Source organism: Bombus flavifrons, chromosome 4, assembly GCF_040668555.2.
Source record: "Bombus flavifrons isolate JBK064 chromosome 4, iyBomFlav1_principal, whole genome shotgun sequence".
Classification (NCBI taxonomy): domain Eukaryota; kingdom Metazoa; phylum Arthropoda; class Insecta; order Hymenoptera; family Apidae; genus Bombus; species Bombus flavifrons.
The window spans coordinates 6,966,496-6,989,229 of record NC_138445.1 but is presented as its reverse complement, the minus strand read 5'-3'; the positions used below and the strand labels follow the sequence as shown (position 1 = coordinate 6,989,229).

The 22,734-nt window shown below is 33.8% G+C and overlaps 1 protein-coding gene across 2 annotated transcripts in view; it reads right to left on the bottom strand.

Moving 5' to 3' along the window:
- The window catches only part of LOC138179310 (lachesin), a 97,820-nt gene that overhangs the window by 7,744 nt on the left and 67,342 nt on the right, over positions 1-22,734 (bottom strand). For both annotated transcript variants that reach the window (XM_069111971.1, XM_069111970.1), the window contains exons 2-5: positions 19,752-19,864; positions 16,966-17,254; positions 7,857-8,018; positions 902-1,051 (exon numbers count right to left, since the gene is read on the bottom strand). In XM_069111971.1, the coding sequence (XP_068968072.1) occupies positions 902-1,051; positions 7,857-8,018; positions 16,966-17,254; positions 19,752-19,864 (714 nt within the window). The remainder of the gene's footprint in view (positions 1-901; positions 1,052-7,856; positions 8,019-16,965; positions 17,255-19,751; positions 19,865-22,734) is intronic.

The window sequence follows — 22,734 nt, the reverse complement described above, 5'->3', positions numbered from 1 at the left end:
ACACAAATCGATGACACAATGTAGAATATTGTGCATTCGTTGTTCATTAATAAAAGGAAGGGAACTTTTGCAAAAATCTAATACATTACACATTCCACATTGAAACGAAGGCAGAAAAGCTACCAATATTACAACAAAAGATTGCGAGAACGTAAATTTTTCCATTGTAATTATCTCTTTCAATTATCTTTGTAAAGACGAGCATCAGCGAAACTCATATTGCATCAACGTTATGATCTGCGCTTTACGATTTACGGGAATGCAAATCTGCTTAAGTATTACGAGAAAACTTTTTCAAGGAATCGGGTTAAAATTACTTTCCGCTTTAAAAACAATGCGAAACGAGTATTAAAATGTTTAGCCGTTGTACGATTTCACGACATAATGAAATTAAATTGCGAACTCTACAAGCGAGTGGAACGTTATTGCGCAAGGTGATAAATCCGCAGACGACCTGCTACGTCTTCCTTTATCCTTCGGTTTAGCTCGCTCCGATTGTGCTCACTGATAAGCAATCTCGAATCTCTTTCGCTGCTACTCCGTGCAACAGAGAACAGAATTGACTTACTTTTTTGTAAGCAACGACATCATAGAATCACTTGGAACGTTATCGACGATCGTATCAAAGATAGAAGCCCGTAGATAAACCGTGAATCATTAGCGCATCTCGTTTCGTTCGCCTTTGCTTCATAGTGATGCACGATTTTACAGCTGTTCAGGGGTCTATCAGGCGCGGCAAAAACTTCAAAATGAAGGCACGGCAAGTCGTTATGGCAATTATTCGAGTGATTCGTGGATGCGGAGGGCGTCATTACGTTCGCAGCGGTACAGTCGCCTTTTGTCGTTGGTGGAAGCTTTTCCGCCGGCTACAATCAGGGATTAGAAGGAAAACAAGACTTACAATTCACGGCGAGTGTCACTCGCTTGCTAACGGCGGGCGGCACGTCGTTGCTAGCGATGCACAGATACGCCCCCATTTGTCGCCTCTCGACACGATGGAATTGCAGCAGCGAACCGTTGTAGGTCTCGTGCTTCTCGAAAGTGCTACCACCTGCGCACCGAGAAAACGTTTTCTGTCTGCATATTTTCTCGAAAATTGACCCCCTCCCATGCACACACACACACACACACACACACACACACACACACACACACACACACACACGACATCCACTTACTGGCTTCAAGCAACGCCTCGCATTCTCTCGTATCCGTCGTTTTTCTATCTTGCTCGCGGATCGCTTTTCATTCAAGAACCTCAGTCGTCGATTTCTTTTTTCTTCGTTTTTACGTTCTCGATTCCGCGAAAGGCAGAGACACGATAATACATATTTGTGGGAAGCAGCGGGCATGCGAAGATCGTTAGCAAAGGACGAAGAATTCACTCGTCACTGCGCTTCGTTCCCTTCCCTATTTTCCCTTTAGTTTTAGAGACGCGTTTTATCTCGAATCAACGCGACAAGAACATTACGGTTACGGTTATTGTTATTACAGTCAACGGAACACGGTTAAATATTTGTGTCGCGTTTTCAATTTCGCTATCGACATCCCCTTAAGCAGAAACTCGTTCTGTACGATAACGAGCTGCTGCTTTTACGTGCTTTCAAAATATTTTAACGTCCGCGATAAATAGAATGCGTACGAAATTGAATTATTTGCAATTCCACTGATACGTACAGACTAATTTTGGAAAGCCTGTCGAGTGTTTCTGGCGGAAAGCAAACTTAAATACGCGATACCATCCAATAATTGTTACCTACACTTTAGCCACGTGTCCAGACGATTTGCTCAAGTGTACAAGGCAGTTACGCGATAAAAGAAATTAAATATCTATACACTCGCAATACCTATGATTAACTTTGAAATAATGTTAATTGCAGTAAAGATAACTTAAGAACGTAAAGAACGTCGAATTTCGACGACTATGATTGTCAAAGCTGATCATTTTATTTCTGATGGTGTTACGTGGCATAGATGAGACGAGTGAGAAATACCGAAAGATAACGCAACGCAAACGCGATGAAAAGCTCTGGTGCTGCAAGCCGAAAGGACAGTCAAGGATGAAAGATTGCCGACGGAAAGCCGCGAAATGGAAAGAACATTATTTCTCAAGACAAGAAGTTGCAACTTTTCGGATTTAAACGAATCCAGGTAAAACTTTTAACTAGGTCGAAACCACAGACTAATGCAATTGAACGAAGAAACTACCGTCAAAGTGGAGTGGGTGAACGGAAGTACGCCGCGCGTAAGGGAAAGGAAACAAGAGAGAGTGAGAGTGAGGAGGAAAGGAAGAGAAAGAGAGAGAGAGAGAGCCCGAGATAGCCGGAAGCCTGACGCACAACGCAAGCGAAAGAAGAGACGAGAAGATATATGCTTAATTCACTACTTAGGTTGCTAACGAGTTTCTTAAGTGAGCGAACGCTAACGAGTTTGTAAAGCTCGTAAGAAAAGCGTCATCGTCAGGTAGGAAAGCGACGCAGGTTGCACGCGAGCAATGTTTTTGTGTATTTTGAAAAAAAGCATCGATACAATCTAAATATGCTATGCAAATTGCACGTTTCGTCCCATTTAACAACTTTAACAATTCTTATTTGTTCAAAATACTTACTTGTGTATTCTTTTTATTTCATTGCATATGATTAGTCAAATTCTATTTGCAATTTAATATACGTGGTTAATTATTTATCGATGCATATTAATAACGGCAAATCTGTTGTGGATGAATTTTCTTTAATAAAGGACCATCCAAGTATTAATATCATTCTTGCGGTAAATGTCATTAAAGAATGATTCAGTTTCGTAGTAAATTTCTGTTTACCCCATTAACTCGTAAGTACGTTCATTCGTGCGTTGGGACGAACGTTAATAGCGGTCTTCACAACGACAATCGTTAACTGCCTGTGGATGAAGAAAAATATGCAAAGTAAAAAGGACAAATACTGCGAGTCTTGAACGTTTCAGCCTAAGGGTAAGTGGAAGGAGGTAGTGCAACTACCTCGGCCAAAGTTTTGCCAACTCGAGGCCCTGCGGCAGAAACTACCACGTGCCTTCTACTCTATGTGTGTACAAACGATGTTATACGTACACGCACGGTATATATACTCTTCTAGGCCGTACAAGCGTAAGCTCCGTGGTTCGTTTTACGTGTCCCTACAGCGTATGTAAGTACACGGACTCTAACTCTTGCCTTGGATGTGTGTGTCATACAAGATACCATGAAGAGGATTCTCATCCTCTGTTTCTTTACACGCGCATCCGCTGTTTCTGTCTTCGAGTTCAAGAGGTGAAACTTGTTTCAACGACCTGCCTCTTTATACCCACTTTACCATGTTCTTATGCTCAATCTGTGTGCCTACGGTCGAAAATTTCTCGGCTTTTGATTTCGTATTTTTCGCTTCTCATACGATACCATCGAAAAGAATAACACATAAAACAGTTTATGCTACTTATTAACCGTTCTTTACAACCAATTTTGCAAAGTTTATTTCTAGTAGTTTATCTAATGCTGTAGCTATTACCTTGTGCTAATTTATTTGATCTTTCTGCAATATATTTGTCAAAGATTAATCTATTTTCATGGAATGAACATATATCTCGTCTATATATTTACAAACAGCAGTAAGCTTCGTTTTCTTACGATCATATTTCTCTTTGTAACCAAATAAATATGTTGATATATTCAATCTTTAATTTACATTTAACGGTAGGTGTAGATTAACCGAAAGTGCCAGCGAACGTAGAATAATATTCTAAAATAGTTACCTTTTCAAATAGAAGAATTATTTCGAAATTAATATTTTTCCATTGAAAATTACTGTGAAATCCGGCAATAAATCGGCGTCATCAAACATGTCCGCTCAATTTTCTCCACCACAAATAAAACTTATTTCGATCATTAAATAAATTCAGCATATACTTAAGAAAGTTGTATAATCGTAAGAGGGACAAACATGATGATAATAATTCTTTTTGCAGACGAAGGTCTACGTTAATTTTAGCGATTCGAAGGTTAATTTTGCCTCCCTGAATGGAATGCTCAATTTTGCATAAGATATTCCATTGTATATTCATAGCTAAGATATTCCACGTTTAATTCTACTTTATTTGTAAACAATTATTTATTTCCCGAAGGAAAATTTTACATTGACAATTTTATGAGCACAGGATGAGAAGTTTGTAAATGTTAAAAGATCAAAAATCTATCGATACTTATTAATTACATTCTTAGAAGATAATCATTTGCGAATTATAATTATAATTGCAAATTATAATTGCGAATTATAATTGCGAAATGTTCAATTATTTCCTTATGCTTCTATTCTACGTATCCTAATAGATTTTTACTTGAAACGTCATCTCTATCATCTCTATCTTCTCTATCAGTCCCTTTGATTTTTATAGTTGGACTGACTTCATCAGCAGAAGAGATCCCCAAAACCGAGAATATTTGCATTATACGACTCAGGTCTGAGAGAATTTCTCGGCTGAGAAGCTAAATTATTCAGAAGTGATGAAAACGAAGACAATATGCGCACTTGGTACAAGAAATGATATAAAATATCAAATTCCAAGAGTAAAAAACATGCTTAAAGGAATGTTATGACCAGACGGGCTTCTTCTTGCTCACGAAGTGAATTGTAGAAACGAAGAATATTATGAATGGTTCGAGATTATGAGTCAGTTATTTCAGACACAAATTTATTGCAAAGATTTATTACGCAGAGAGGAAAATGTCAGAGAACTGAGCGTTTTAATATAATAACGATCCGAAATAAAATATTTAAATGATTCAACGCGGGTTATCTGTTAGAAATTGTAACGGCTTAAAAAGTTGAAAACTGGCCGGTTCAATCTCCGCATCTGAATTCGATTGAGCATTTATGGCGGAAGCTGAAACTCCGCATAGACAGAATCAAACACTCAAACAAGCCAGAATTATTTAAAGTCATAAGGGAAGAATAAAATGAAAACCTTTCAGACTTCAGATTTTTAACTGACTTCGTGTTTCGCCGTTATGTCACTGTTTCCGGTCCAATATCCACTATATAAATGGTGTTTCTTTTATTATATTATTAAATATTATATTATTATTAATATATTATTAATATATTATTTAGTATTATATCATCGGATGAATCACACGTTATTTCTGTAAGACGACACGGCCGCAAATTCTTAAGCTCATTAATTTAACAATTTCGTCGATAAATAGCTAGGTGATAAAAAAATATTGTTCCTTTGTTGCAGCTGTTGTTTCTTGGATGATATTATATCCTCGTACAGGTATCCCTCGTACAACACGGTAGTTTGGTTGCACAAAATGCCGTGTTATGCGAATCCGTGTTGTACGAAATAAAGAACTGTTAGATTGACAAGAGTATATTATTATTTTATATCTACGAGAAATATGTTTGTTAAAATAACTAATAATTGATTAAAAATATTATTTTCTAATTGCTATTACAATAAACAAAGTTTCAACTACAGGGAGCTAAAGGGAATTTAAAATCTCTATATTCTGAAATCCCGTATGAAAATTTCACAATACACGAGTTTACTCGAATGAAAATTATTGAATGACGGTGGTTGCGTTTAAAAATTCTGATTACGTGCCTTTTGTACGGGGATTTCTCCAACAGTATTCAAGCGGGTCCGTGTCGTTAGAGTATTGTGTGAGTGCGATACCAATATTTCTAGTATTTAAAATTTCTCCAATATTGTTTTTTGAAGTTTAAAGCAAAATGTTTCTCTAGATGAAACTTTTTGCATACCGCTGTATCGTTGAATACGTGTTCCAATAAGATGGATCAAGTTGAATATCTCAGAAGCAATGAGATTTGGAATAAACATACTTGTTTCATTTTTATCCTTTGATCAATCAATTGACAATTGGATATTTCATTAGAAAAAAAGAATATTTCCTGCAAATATAAAAGTTTTCTAATTCCTTGATCGGTATTTAAAATAACGGAGATATTTGAAGCGACCAGAGCTAGTAGAATATTCTGCCTCCCACATCAATGGAACGTACAAGTATAGATATATCACTCGTGGTATTAATGCAAACTTAAAAATTGTCGTTTAAATTGTCTTTCCTTTAGACTGATTCTACCATGTGTATACTAAATGCAATCCTTTCTTTCGATGACACATACGTGATTTGCGTAAAGTAACGTATATTAATTAATCGATTATATATTAAACGATTACTAATTCACAAGCGTATAATTCGTTTAGTTAAGTACTATGAGACACTTGAAATTTCCTTATGATAGTAAGCTATTTGTGTGTACATTAATATGTATATATACATATAGTCATAGTCTTAGGTGTAACTAGGTACGCATATAAAATCATATTATTCTAGTAAGTCCTCCTTTTCGTACGAGCAGGTCTTCAACGTAACTAGGATATTAGTTTCGTCTAATTACCCTATTAACATGAAACTAATGTAAAGTCACATGGTGCTGAATAGCGAATATCCTTTGGTGTATACTTACGACATCGAACAGCCTAGCAGTTATGTATGTTTGAAACTGCTATACGCGTACTATCGTGCAGTAAGCAGCAGGGCATTGCACGAACAGTGGATATACGAACGTTAATACTCGAAATCATGTACAATTTCAAAACGAGTCTAAATTTCATAATAGAATAAAAGCTTTGGTTTGAAACACTGAACTTTCACGATGTTAAAAACTTCATCTCTCAACGAGATTACCCACCTTCGTATCATTTTATACCGCGCGTGTTTCAAAGCCTGTTTCAGCTATGAATATCAATTCGATAGTTTGTCTTTTGTCATTTCTCTTCTTACTCGTTTAACGTTTAACGTTCTGACTATTCGAATGATTGACAAGTGACGTTTATAGGTTTCCATCGATGAACATTTAAAGTACACAAATCTGATAGAAGTTTCATGAGAATAAAGCGCAACAGTTCAAATGCAGTCGACAAAATTCGATTAAAGAAATCCGATTGAAAAAGCGATACCTTAGAAAGGAGAAAAACAAGTTGGAAGAGCTGCGAACCAGACAAGACAAAGTTTCATCTGTTTTATTGTCAGATTTGAAGCTCCTGTTCTTAATACGTAATCGATACTGCGGAAATAATAATAAAGCAAAAGAAACGGCAGTGCCTTGGTAATATCTTACGAACGTAGACGTCGAAAAGTTCCTGTAAATATGCGTGACGTACGAAAGGAGCAGAAACGAAAATACGTTTATCCAAAATAATATGCAGGGATTGGAGACGCGTGTAGCGTGTAGTGTCGTTTGGCGCATGTCGTCAAATACGTTTAAAATACAAATGTAACTTTAGATACGTTACTCTTCGATATTGAAAACGTTCTTATAGCGAACGAGTGTTACGTTGTATGAAATGAAATGTAACAAAATATGAAACAGGCAAAACAAAAAATGACGAGAGAAAAAAAGAGGAAACATTACATGCATCACCAGCCACAGTTGCGATATTAAAAATACAAGGGTATTGAAAATACATGATTGAAAGCATAACGCAATGTGATAAAACGACCACTGAAAGCCGCAAAAACGACAAGTTCGAATGTTACGCGTTCCGCATTCCGTTATTGATTTTAGCGACATAAAGCAGCGAAGCAGCGATTACCGATCATAACCATTGTAATAAAGCTGAGTTCGGGCAAAGGAGAAAGATGAAAACAGGCAAGCGACAGAAATGCGAACAAAGGAAGTAATGGGTAGCAAACGAAATTAAACCTTCGTCGTCCCTCTGCCTTTCCTTTCTTTTTTTTTTTTTTTTCTTTTTCACGAAGCGGTAAGTGAAAGAGGTCTGTCCGCGAAGATACCCACGAGTTTTATAGTGTCATTATGTACCAGCAGAAGAGGCCCTTATGAGAATAGGTTCTCCGTCTTCCCTTCGCCAGGATACTCTTGGGGTCGGCCTTCCCGTTGCACGACAGCTTAGAGTTGCATTGTCACCTTCCGAAACTGCCAAGTCGGCGCTGGTATCACCTCCATAGACGATATCCGGCGGTACTGTCCAACAAATGTCAAGAAGATATACAATCATCATTTTTTCTGTTATTAGAACAATCACAGTCGATGATGATACGTCTCATGCAAAAAGGGAATTTTCTTTGGTTCACTTCGTTCTATCTCACGCATTCTTCGTAAAAGTTCACCTCGAAATAACAGGTAACAGGTTTTAATCTACGTATGGTAGGGCACGATAAGTTCGATATGCAAATACTTCTATATCGCAAAATATTTCCTTCGCCGTTGAGACTGAGGATACATAAGAAGCACTTCAAGATTCACCTAGACTTTTAGCAAAAATATACAAAAGCGATGTATAGCAAAAAATTACATTTCCTTTCCAAAATATCAAGAGATTTTGTACGTCTTCGTTTGATATTTAAATATTATCCTCACATGCGTAAATTTCGTATGTACGCGTATATAGCAGCTCGCTAAAGTATTCGTATATTTTTTATGAACATGTTAGACACGTATGTTATACGAAGTGTTTTAAAATTTCGTTAGCTGAAATGACGCCCAAATATCATGTTAAATAATAAAGTAAAAAATAAAATATATACATTTCTATTAAATAAGATATTTAATAGAAATATTATAGTATTTTGCAGCTGCCATGGAAAGATCTAAAGAGACAATTTTTAACATTTGTTATAAGATTAAAGTGACTATGCATACTGAATGTTAGTCTTTTACTAAACATTAGTTTGTTAAATATAAGACTCCATTTGCACACTTTAATTTTTTTTAATGATTTTGTACCTAAATGGTATAAATCATTATAATCAGTTTGACGATATTTTGTATAATTTATCTACATATACAAGGTAACATAATGCGAATATGAATAAACGAACATAATTTTATGATTCATTCGAAGATAATATTACTAACTTTATTTCTTCTTGTCTCAATTGAGAATATATTTCTGTGAATATATAATGTAAAGACAAAAAAGTAATTCAAAATACTAGGGTTTGAAATGAATATACTTAAACTAAATTATATACGTACATTCATATGTATCTACATATATAATAATTTATTTAATTTAGTATATAATTTTTAAATATAATATACATGTAATAAATAATATAAAAATGTATAATATGTAATAAGTAATGTGTAATAAATATAATAAACGAATGTAATAAATAAATGTATGATAATATAAATTTATAAACGCCACAAATTTTCAAGCTTTAAATTACACACATACATATAATTTTTCTAAAGAAAATTTCTTCGTGTTACTTTCATCTCTTTATTTATCATCATTATCTGGAAATGACTTGAAAAAATTGTTTCGATGAAGTGAATGCATTGACAGACAAATATAACTTACCCTAGTACGTGTTGTTATTTATATGTTAACAAATGTAAATCTATTCTTTTTTTTTTCGATAATGAAATTGCATAGCTAAACTTGTAGCAACAATGTATTCTCGTAAGTCAAAGAATAAGATATTTTACATTTTAATGGAAAGCTCCATAAAACCGATTAATAATTTCCTTCTTTGACGTGAACATATTCCTTTAATCACAGATTATGTAGAAGCTTTTGAAAGGTAAACGAGATGCAGTGTAATATTCCATAGTAAAAAGTGGTAAAACTAAGGAAGAAAGAAATTATGTCAAAGTTCGAAATTGATGAAAGACTTTTGTAGGTTAAAGTTCTCAAAAGATCCTTCTGTTCCGTAGGCACAACCCTAGGCGAAGGATATTATAATGAGATGGTATTTAATGTTTAGTCGGTATAGGTAACTAGACTCGATTTAGGAGTAGTAAGAGATAGAGGCGGACTAAGAAATTGCTAATGTTCGAAACGTTGAGAACATAATAATTATCCCTTCAATGAACGCCTCTCGACGTTAAATGGCGAGAAAAGGAAATGGAAATAATGGTGGAAAAGGAAAAAAAAGGAAGATGTGCGTTTCATTGCTCGTTACATTGCCGTATAATATATTCCATCCAATGCAAATTGGAATTTATGTGGAAGAATAGTAAGAATATTTTATACGTTCCAATAAAATACGATCGTTTATTATCGCATCAAAAGGTATACGTATAATCGTTTATTAAAATATTGCAACGATTCCAGTTTAAAATCCTGCAAATTACTATTGATTGATCTTTAGATTTGATTTGAATTATTTAAAAAAAACATGTTTTTTTTTTCTTTCAAACCTTGATCATTTATCAAGTTTATTTACCGTATATTGTAGGATGTTGTATACAGTTTTTGCATTTTTGTATGAAGCTTTGGTTAAGAATCATATAATTTTGGAATCTTAAGAGATTCCATTTTCGATTAATCTAAGTCCACGTTCCTTCTTACTCTGATTCTGAAGTTGACCAGTTCTCAGCAAAAATATCCTTGTAGATATGCTTCTCGATTTTCGATCAATTGGTAGTTTAGAATACCGGTCTTCCAGCAATTAGCAGTATCTCTGTAGTGTGCATCCAAATCCGAGAGTTACGATCCACGTGCTAAGGGTGTTGATTCTCCAAGCAATATTGTAACACTGTGTAATTGCTATTGAGCAGGCGACGATGAGTCCCTAATTACTTATTAAGGTTCGTTCATCGACCCTTCGGATCGCGAACATAATAGCGTACCTTCCATCAACACACAGTCTCAAAAGTGGCAGATATCCGTGTTCGTGTTAGAAAGTTCGCCAATTATAAAAATAATCCGAACGTCTGAAAATACACGATTTTCTCGTGCGGAATTGGAACGTGTTAGAAATTATTTTGTACCATTAAGAAATAGATTCGTCACGAGATTCTTTTGCAATTCCATCAAGTTCGAAATCTGTATTTTTTGCATTCTAATATTAACTATACTAAACACACCACCGATCATAGCAAGTTCTAGAATATATTTTTGATTAACGTATTATTTCATTCGCACGACATGTGTTTTATAATGTAATATGATAAATAAACTATAATTTATTCGAGTTTTTCAATAAATGTAACGAGTAAGAGTAACTAATATTTAATGGCTAGCACTGTATATTAATTGCTCCTCTTATTCTACGTAATTCGTTGATTAATAGAAGGTCGTCGGTTTTAGTTTCGAGAGTTGTTCAATTATAGGACTTGTGTGGCTACTTCTGTGGGGAAGGAAGCCATTATTACAGTTTCCTTTTTATTTTTTAGTTCCCACTTTTATGGAATTCAAACGTAATTAATGGTACTATTTGCAATCTTGAAATGAGTTTGCCTGAGATCATTTAGAAGGTTATTATTCAATATTACTTTCTCAATGTCTTTCCTCTTGCGTCGGTTTTTTTGTGGATCCTGCAGCTGTAGCAACTGGTTTAATGTAATGTAATTAATTGGAAGTTTTATTTTTATTTCGTTCCGATTGTAACAGTTAAAAAAAATATATGTATATGTTGCAACAATATATGTTCTGAAATACATACAATTTTAATGATACTATTTCCAGGTTAAAAGCGATTTTGAAATTATTCATTTGCGACTAACGAGTTTTGATTTCTAACGTATGAGTGTTGCTTTCATTATTTGTTCGGGTTTAAGATTCGTTTCTTGATAATATAAAATATCCGGCCGACATTTGTTAAGTAAGATCTACAGTTGTGGCAGTGTGTCGAGATAAACGAGAAAAGAAACCATTTAAGCCCTAACGAGGTATCCCTATCGTCATTCTCGGTTACGAAACATACGTACTTACATACACATATATGTATTAGTTGTATAACGATTCTATAAATCTATTTTCTGTCTCTGTGTTAGCAAGTGATTTACAATCAAATTATACTACTGTATTTCTGTGCGATATGCATATTATAAATAGGATAATGGATTTGTGCAAGACCATTATTAATATGTGATTACGTGTTAATACATTTGAAAGATCATTATTAAGTTCTTTTGGAATGGTTGAATTTCGAATAACATATTAATTAATTTACGTATCCAGATATTATATATATATATATATATATATATATATATATATATATATATATATACATATATATATATATTAGCAAAGTTATCAGATTGGGATACCACAGAAAATTTGATTGCGGAATATTAATTTTGCTTTTTGCTGGCTAAGTTATGTCGCCAATAATTCAATGTGGACATTTTACAATTTTCTGCATCCGTTACATTTATATATTAATGATTTACATATTAATAGAGTATGCTCTTCCGCTACCAGTAACGTATTTGTAATTTATTATGGAATTTCTAGTTGTAACTCGATTGTAGATGGGAGCATGCCCGTAGGTTGTGTGCAATAGCGTTTCTGAAATTTAGTAAAGTCGGTAGAGTTTACGTTATCTGGTGCTGTGTCGAGTAGAATTTACTTGTATGACTTTTCATTGTAACGAAATAGCTAATTTTGCTGGTAACTGTGAATTTTCCGCGTTAGATCTTTTCACAATATGTGATACTGGAATCTTGTGCATCAATAAACATTTATCGCCTATAAATAACCCTATAAAATAAGAGAATGGATTAGTCTTTAAACATCAAGCCGTAAAAATGGCAAGCTCAATGCCCTACTGATTTGATCTTCCTTTTTTTTTTTTTTAATTTCTTAAACGAGTTGATGCTGGTGATACATTTGATGAATCGATGTACATCTCCGTGTATAAATATCAGGTCGCTTGCTGGTTCCATATAAAACGTGGTAATCGATCTAGATTATCAGGCAAAGCAAAATTTTGCATCGACAGAAGATAACTATTTGAAATATACGATAAAAGTTCGCAGACACTTTTTCCAACAGTCATATAAAAATAGTGCATTGCGGCTTTCCCATTCTACCCAAAATCTGAATTTTATTTATAGAATCATTTGCAGTATTCGTAGGATCGGATAACGATAAAAGAATATAAATAAAAATTTGACGAAATAGTCATCAAAAGACACGGCGGGTAAAAATGGAACAAGAATCTAATTTAATTGCACGTATGTATAATTGTTGAGATTATTATAATATCGAGTATGTGTGTTATTCATAGTCTAGGATTTTAAACGAGATAATAAAACTTTTTGATGATTTCCTAATGATTTACCTAAGGCAACCTTTCGTCTCAATACGTAGAAAAAGGTTTAATAGTTTTAGTTCTAAGCAGTTGTTGTTAATAATAATATTTTGATTTTATTTTCACGTAACTCATCATTTTTTTGCCAAAATTTGCGTTTTTTGCAGTGATAAATCAGTTCTGTTTCGGGATTCGTATTCGCAATCAAATCGTATCACATAGTGAGTATTATAGGATTCAAAAAGATTTTAATTTATCAGATAATATAATTTGTAAGTCACAAATTAATGTCTAATTAAGTCATGACTGACATGTTTTATCATATTCATAATACGATGCAATGACTTTTGCAGATTTACGTATAACGACAATACGTGAAAATATATTATTGCTCTGTTGTAACATTAGCAATATATTTATATTGCTAATTAATAAAAATATATACATTGCTATGAAAGAAAATTTGGCCAAAATACCTTTGAAGAAACACTTATTGTAAATGAAATACATGCAATTTGTATCGTAAGACAGTGAAACTAGAGTTGTACGAAGACAGACAAATAGGTGGATCGATTTATTGGCAATGGCCCAATGACATTGGTTTTGCTTTTTTTCCGGACGTGGAAATTGTGTCTAGCGAAGCAACACAGAGTGCGAAAAAAGTCGTAAAAGAAATATTTCTTTTTAAGGGCAAGAAGAAGCTTGTACTTTCTTGACATCGGATGGTTAGTCGTTATAGTATTCTATTTAAATCAATAACTATCAACTAGATGATGCATAAAGTGCGCTATACGAAGGGCAACTCCCTGTCTTCTTCATTGAAATCATATATTTTTACTGTATTAATAATTGATGTAAAAAGAACATTGAATCTCAGGTCATATTTTAACATCTTCCTTGGAAATTTTCGACTTCTATCTGCAACATCTGATAGTACTATTAAAAGCTTCGAAAGTATTCACGAAGGAATTGATTTAAATAAGACATTGTGCATACCTGTACAGAAGTATATGGAATGAGAAAACGAATTCCTTCGATTGCATAATTAAATCTAGTGATTTGAAACCCTAATTGTTTGATAGATTGTTCTAGGTAGAAGTCCAGTTAGCTTTCTCCATCGCTGAATCGCTACAGATTTAATATATTTTTCGTAACACGGGTAAAAGAAATATTTACGTAACATCTTGAAGATTTTTATCTGACTTTAGGAAAATGGCACGGTTATCTCAATTTTCGATGACGGAAATATGGAACCATATTACATGCATAAACTCTCACGTATAGACGAGTCACTTAACTTTCTACCCTTATCTCTGCCACTGTAAATTACTTGTACGCTATTTGTTAGATGAAAAACATATTTTGACTAAAAACCGTATGGTATCAGGGCAAAGAGTATAACGTAATATTTGATTAAATTTTTATTACGTTGCTTTTTTTATTGAAATGTCAGTTTGAGTTTATCAAAAATAACATATGTCGTTTAATTTCGCAGTTTTGAAGAGTATCGAACGCTGGGTAAAAAATTATTGCAGTGTATTTGTCTAGAAAACAGTAATTACCGAAGTATATTGTACGTCACATTTGGTGTCATACAAGTTTGTGAGAAAAATTTTTTCATATAGCAAACGTTACATGTGTAATCTAAGGTAGCAGAGTCAGGTAATCTACCCTGTACATCTATCCAAGTAAACAAGAAATATATCGGATTTAATTTCTACGTCTTATATTTATTCTATATAATTTTCAATAAGACTTTTCGTAAATACTATAGACCTAATTAGATTTTTTTTTAGAAATATATGTTTCATAAAAAATTATACAGTTATACAATAATAAAATAAGATATACAAAAATAATACAATTAAATATTGTATTTTCTAACTTTCCCACGATATTTCAAATAAAGTGGTATACAACGAATTTGTATCGCTTATATTAGAAGCTTTATGACGAAATTATTTGAAGCAACAGTATAATGATTCATAAATTAAAGAGATACAATGTCATCCTCTTTAAATGGTTCTAAATTTGTATTTATTTAATTATACTATTTCTTTACTTACTCTTACAAAACTGAAATTTTTATTACATCGTATTCCGTGTTTAAATAAGAACATTTTCAAAGTAACGCCTTTATCACATCGATTTCAAATGGAAAAGCTAACTGGTAAGGCTATTTAAATAATTTTCCAAGCAATTATTTCTAACAAGGTAAAAGTTTTATCATTGTAAACAGATTCGAGAGTCTACCTGCAGAGTAGTTTCGATAACAAGATTAACTAGTTATTAGGATTTCTTTGTGCGTCGATCGCGACAATTTACTACCACAGTAATTTAAATCGCGCCGGTATTTGAATAGAAAGATTAAATGTTCGATTACCATATTAACCCTTCGTCATTTTGCGAAGTAACATTCATTACAGTCTCCGCTAATTGCAGTATATTTCATTGCGGCACCATATATGTATAATTTGTACGATTTAAACCCTGTCCAATCCTATTGCGTGCATTAAATAACATGAGAAATTGTGGAAACCGTTTACGTCATCACGATCTAAAACGCAATACAAAATCTTTAAATTAATATAATTAACCTCGTTTATTTAAATATTTCAACTTTTGCGTAGCTTATCATAAATTCCACGTTTCATGAAATTTTTTTGCGCGTTTCGCTTCGATGGAACAAGAAAATATGCCAATTAACAGCAAAAATACTTCGTCGATTTCAGTGTTTCAACGTAGATGCGGTGTAAAATCCTAATTAATAGCAATTATATTTGTTCACTATTTATGCTCTGACTAGTTGATACACATATCCGGTCTATGCCCGGGACATTATATAATGTATGACCTTCTATAAAAATAAAATTTTTAACAATGAAAATTTTGCCCGGGACATTATATAATGTATGACCTTCTATAAAAATAAAATTTTTAACAATAAAAATTTTGCGAATTTCTACTGGCTTGGCAAACGTTCTGTAGTTCGTGAAACGATTGTTACACAGCGAAATTGTAAAGCTTCTGACCCCTCGATACTGTACAACTTTCATTTGAAACGTTTTTTCGTATTTCTGATAGTTACAGAAATAATCGCGTATGGATACTCAAACGGACATACTGTACGTATGTGTGTTTCGGCTTCATCAATTATTGTTTTTGCCGAACGCGTATACGAATTTATGGGCTACGTTGATATTACACATACAACACATACGTATGTATATGCGTCAATCGTCCTCAAAGAAATAAAAGATTAAATATTAAAATTAAATAATATTTAAATTGTTTCGTTTCAATGTTTATACAAATTTATCTCAATTTGAACGTATATATTTATATATTTATGATGCGTTCCGATAAGCAGTGATGCTTCACGCCCATAAAAAGACATCGCTCGGAGGGTGAGATCATATCGTCTCGTTAATAGCAAGTCGCTGTACATATCATGACAGCGATTTATATTTTTTATAATTATTATTATATATATATATTATGAAGGTTTATAATTCAGATTCATATTTTTGACACCTGCCTCCTTTTGTCACAGGTTAATGTTTCGCACACCCAAACCTTACTCGATAAATGCTCCTTAAAAAGGCGAGAACCGTATCAAAATCCATCCAGTGTTATTTTTATTATACTATTTTATATTATTTTATTATACTATTATTATTAATTTTATTTTATAGTATGTATAGATACATGCAATGATACATATAATAGTATTTGTAACACAAAGAAAGCATTTGTTACTAGCAGAGGTTCTGTTCAAATAAAAGAATATTCGGATGGAAAAATGTTTCGATATTAGAACAATGGATTCGAATAATGGAGGTTCGAATATGGGAAGCCGTACGATGTTAATCAAAATAAAGAAGAATTGCTTTGTATGGAATGTAAACAATTCTTACCTAAAATGTCCAAACATCCGAGTTCTGATATCATCGGGCTGGTGTTAATCTGACACATGTAACAATCTCTATCCGACTCCTTCAACTGACGAATGTGCAGCCGCCACGTGCCGTTGACGACTTCCTCCGTGGCTTGGCTACTTCCTGTCACCCCGAAGGCGTTACCGGACGCTACGCCGGACCCGGAACATCCGCTGGTCTCATAGGAGACCGAGATACGTGCATTGTGCGTTACCGTTCTAGTGTGGACTGAGAGAATCGTCTGGTCCGAGGCACGTAGCCAGCCAACCTGGAAAATCCATTGTCATTTCCTTACCTTTGCCGTGCCAACGACCAATTCTTTACCGTAACAGAAATTTTCATGTAGTTGCTCGAATAATCTCGATACTAATGATTTTTCGATACATCCGTTAATGGATCGATCGAGACTCTTTGCTATTCTTTACGTATTAGGTTGTCCGAAAAGTGTCATTTTTTCGCAAACATGTTTTTTACAACAATGCACCATTCAACAAATAGGAAATCAAGTCTGTGAAATGTCGCGGTGTTTATCTCAACAGAACAAAATGGATCGTACGTAATTTGACAAAATAACATAAATCAAAAAACGTTGTGCGTCTATTATTTCCTCATAAAACGAAAGACAACCTAAAATTTCCTTTGCGAATACTTTCTTTCGCACATGAATTTAATAATCGTATTTTCACGCTTTTCATTTCATTTTGTCTTTATCATACCATTTACGATAAGCGTGAGAACGATATAGGATCGATCATATTTATCATTCTTAAATTAACCAATCATTGATTCAATTATGGACTTAATTTATCATCGTAGATTGTTGTTCGCCGCCTTGTATTTCGTAGGAATTAATGGACACGAAAATTAATCGAAAGCAGAGGAGTATACTGGGGAGAATCGTGAGAGAAACGAGTAAGAAGCGAAATTCGACGAGAATGATCGATAAAATAACGAAATGTAACATCTTCGCGCAAGTAAATGCGGCTTTTTTTTTAGAAAAGTGGGACGGCAACGAATGTGATATAGAAATATGAAAGCGTTATGTGTAATTAATTTTAAAGTGAAAATTGATCGTTTATTCTTTCCTCGTTAGTTTCCCATCGTTTCGGCAAGTACGACATAATGATCGACGAGAGAAAATATTCCACACACAGAAATCGCATTAATTTCTGTCGATTTTCGTTATACCATAATCCAGTCATCTTTAGAGCATTCAATTTGAAAATAATATGAAAGTAAAACAACGTTTATAAGTTTGGCTGGCATTTTCTCTCATAAAAGATCTCCGGAAACTATTTGGATCTGACTGGGGGCCGAGCTTATCTTAATCCATCCCTGCCTGCCAAGCTGCCTTGAGTGGCTTTCTATAGACCGAATATTTCATCTAGGTGGATACTTTACGGGTGGAATCTGTCGCCAGGGAAAATGTGTCTTCTCCGTCTCTACTTACTCCTCAATCCACTATCCAGTTCCGATTCTCTCTTTCTCTCTTCTTCCCAACACATACACACATATTACCGCTCCTTTCTCTACTATCTCCTTCTTCACGCTTTCTGTGCTTCCATTTCCCTCGACCGTTCCCTCTTCCTCTTCGAATATATAGATTTCGATCGAAAAACTTATTACTAAATATAGCTAACGTTGGAAGGAGGATAACTCTCGGTTGGATTAGGAACGAGAGGTACTCGAGGGAAAATTTTTCGCAGAAGCGTACACAAACGTTGAACTGCAGTACCTATCGCTAGATGAAATTAATTGTTTTTCTTTCCTCTTTAATTAAACAATTTATGAGGATCTAAGCACAGACCTGTTTCTCTGTTATGTGGTTACGTGATTTTTAACGACACATTACATTATTAACACGTCGTTACACGTTGTTTAAATACGAAACATTGGAAGAGAAAGTGGGTAATAAGAAAAAAGGAAGAGAGGGAGAGGGAGAGGGAGAGAGAGAGAGAGAGAGAATCTGTCAGCTTCGGTGATTTAATTTTGTCGCATACTTGTCGCTTTTAAATTCTGACTGACATTTTTTAATTTGACACTTTGCCCATTTTGAACGAAGTTTCGTACAAGATTACTCATCACCGAACGTTATTAAAATTCGTTGTACCTTTGAATGCACATTATTGCTTGATCTTCTTTGATACAAAACGAAAACATGTGTTCGTCGGTGATTGTAACACTTGCTATAAGTGTAATATCGTCACTTTCATGTTACTTTTTACGTATTATTCATAAAGTTGTATCGTGAATAACATTACTTTGTAAATAATTGAATATATTAACGGTAAAACGAAAATGGTAAGATGTATTTTAGTTTAGCTTACTTCATTCTTGGTAGGAGAATTCATAAACTGTGCGTAAGATCTTAAGAGTAAAACTAGCGATTCAAAAATTCTATTAAACAATATTAAACCTGTTAGATTAGGTGGTAGAGATTAACTGAATCTAGCGATACCAAAGAGGATTTCATTATTTTTATACTTTGCGAAATAAATACAAAAATTATCATATAACTCTCAGTTTTGATTTTATTTTATGTGTATATTGAATTAGAAATGATATGTGTGTGTGTATATATGTATATATATATACATTTTTTATACAACGAATGCTGTATTTCGCAACATTTTGAATATGAGTAGAACTAAAAATATTAAGTTAACTTTCATAATTTTATAATCGTAGATATTTGTGAAATATTTTTGTTTTGCTTCCGTGAATCATTACCGTATAGTAGTGAGAGTTTATTTATATTCAATTACCTTATATTTTCCAATATTGCGAACACAGCAAGAAAAAACGACTTCACGGCCGATTGCAGCTGTTTGATTTCCAACTGGAGCGATAAATACAGGTCCCGTAGCAGTGCTTGAATCTGAAATAGGAGGAGATATTTTTTTATGAGTTTATATATTCTATTTATAAAACAAAGTACGGCAAATAAAAATTATGATAGAAAATGTGGATTTATGTACATGGTGTTCGAAAATTATTTGTCACGACCATCATACACCTCTAGATGAGTGAAGATATGTACAAAGAAATAGCTGCAAAACTGACATTGACCGAGGAATTCGGGGCCAAATTTTTGTATTGCCTCGTATTCTACTTATCGTGAGGATAGAAGATCTCAATCAGATTGCAATCCGACCGTTTTTTTTTCTTTTTTTTTTTGGAAAAAAATGTTTAAAAATAAGAGCCACTTAAACGTATATTTGCTCCACTCGCAACGACATACAAAAATATTTCATATGTAGTTTATATGATATTAAAGAATGAATATGCGTATTGGTGATAATGCATAATGATACGATGATGGATATGCGCAAAGAATATTTTGCCCGAAGGTCATTCGTTCGAAGCTAGTATTACTTTGCATATAGATCAATCTTTTTCTTTTCTATTGCGTGTTATAGCTGTCATTAGAATATGAGTTTATTTACATTGACACTGGCGGACTCAGCATAAAACGCGAGAGAACTCGATGTAAGTAAACATGTTTACTTAACATGTCACACTACAAATATGTATCTAGAGGACCTCATCGCTATGAGCTTCCTAAGGTATCTCCGCCACTCGCTTTCCTAAATGTTATACAGATAAGTATTTGAGATGATGTTCCTTTACTACAATGCCAGAAATGGAAGTAAGCAATAATGAGGTTAAGATCACAAGTTCTAATTATTCTGTCATATTGTCTGTCATGTTATAAGTTGTTCATTGTAAACGCCTTGCTTTAATTTCGTCAAGGAAAATGAGCGGCGCTTCGAATAAACTCGGCGCTATACTATGACACGATTTTAATTGAAGTTCAACGACAAGTATGACAGATACAGTTCGTTTATAAAAGATACATTAGTCTTGGCGTTAAGCGTGATTAAAACGCACTGGCTGAAGAATACTGAGCTATTATTGAAAAAGCCGCTGCTGAAAATTACCGTGACAATCTGCGTTCTGCCATAGAGCGATGCTCTCGGTGCCGTGGCATCGTAGTTAAAGCCGGCAAAATTAATATTCCAATAAATGTTTCTGAAAGAAATCTGGCGAAGAAACGTGTTGCGATAGCAAACACGGTAATGTACAGTCACAAAATTATCTTCGATCGTCGGCGACGTGTACAATCTCGATAAAAATGAAGTTCATGCCAAACCCTAATTTTGTGAGTCGATGGTATTCCAAGGTCATATCGTTACACGTACGCTTTCTACACATTCTAATGTCAGCTACAATATGTAGAAGGAAAATGATACGCACTTAAGTACAAAAGCACATCGATAACCTATGAAAGATAATATGACATTGGTACGATAATTTATTTTTTGCAGCGTATTGCCCCTTTCACATTGTTCGAATTCTATGTAAAGTATTCTTTGTTACCTCAGAATTGAAAGAGATATTTAGAGATATTAAATGCGTGAAAAATGTAATACGATCAATCGGTGGATTGTGTAGGTACGTATTTTTAAATTGTAGAATAACAAATTACCATGACTGTTTTTCACTTCAACAGCGATACAACCATAAACTTTTTACATTTAATCAATTGATTCATTGTTTATTTGACGATTTTTCGCGATTGAAATCGCTGTTTTTAGTTTTTATTGGAATGATCTATGTCGTTCGTTATCATTTTTAACTTCGCCATTAAACATTTATGCTTATATACCGTATATTCGTTGAAATTATTGAAAGATTTTTAAGTTCGAATCGTAATATTACCTCGAATATCATAGTCATAATATCATAATCAGATCTGAGTGAATTTCTTTTTTCTTTTTTCTAGTTATCAAGTATATTGTAATCAATTCTCGTTGAGAATTATAAGCAAGTTAGGCTGGCATGATACAGTGGCATGCGGAGTAATTTCAAATTACTCACAGTTGGCTTTTATGGGAGTGAATGTTCTACTTCAGCTGAATCTATTGTGTAGTTCTAGAGGCTAGTGTCTTTTTAGTCTGCGGATGTGTTCTGTACTGTCCAACAGTTGGGTCACCGGTGGGTTCGGGTGATTGCTTACACGTGTATTATATCTATTGCTGTACTTTGATATTTCTCCTTTTATTGTGAGTATCTTTAGGTCGCGATGGATTGTTTCCCTGGTTACATTTCACAGAGCGTTCATTGAAATTCAATCATTGAAATTTAAATTAAATTAAGTTATATTAGCAAAAAGCAAACATGATTCCAATAATTCATGATATCTTCGGTTATTGATCTTTTTAATTCAGTTATTGGTCTGGGCCAAAAGCAATGTGAAACTTCTTAAAAGCAACAATTGTTCTTATCCAAATTACATATTAAAAAATCTTTCAATTCTCCGGATCTTTCAAATGTGAATAGAAGTAGTTCTTCGTTTTTCTTAGATATGACATGTTTTCTTCTTTCCTAAAATTCAACTAATTGCTGTAGAAGAAATATCACCTTCATTTTGTCGTCAAACATCGTACAGTTAATTACAGATAACGTGTTCGTAATTCAATGTGTTATGGATCGATATATTTGAATATACAGGGTGGTTGGTAACTGGTGGTAAAAGCGGAAAGGGGGTGATTCTACGCGAAAAAAGAAGTCGAAAATATAGAATACAAATTTTTTTTAACTTTTTCTTTTTTTTTAATTTTTCCATCGAGACAACGGTCTACAGTGAGATCCATTATAACGTACCGCACGCGTACCGAGCGAAAATTCAAAGTCGATTTTCTTGAAAACAAAGCCTCAACCGAAAAATTTTTATTCTATATTTTC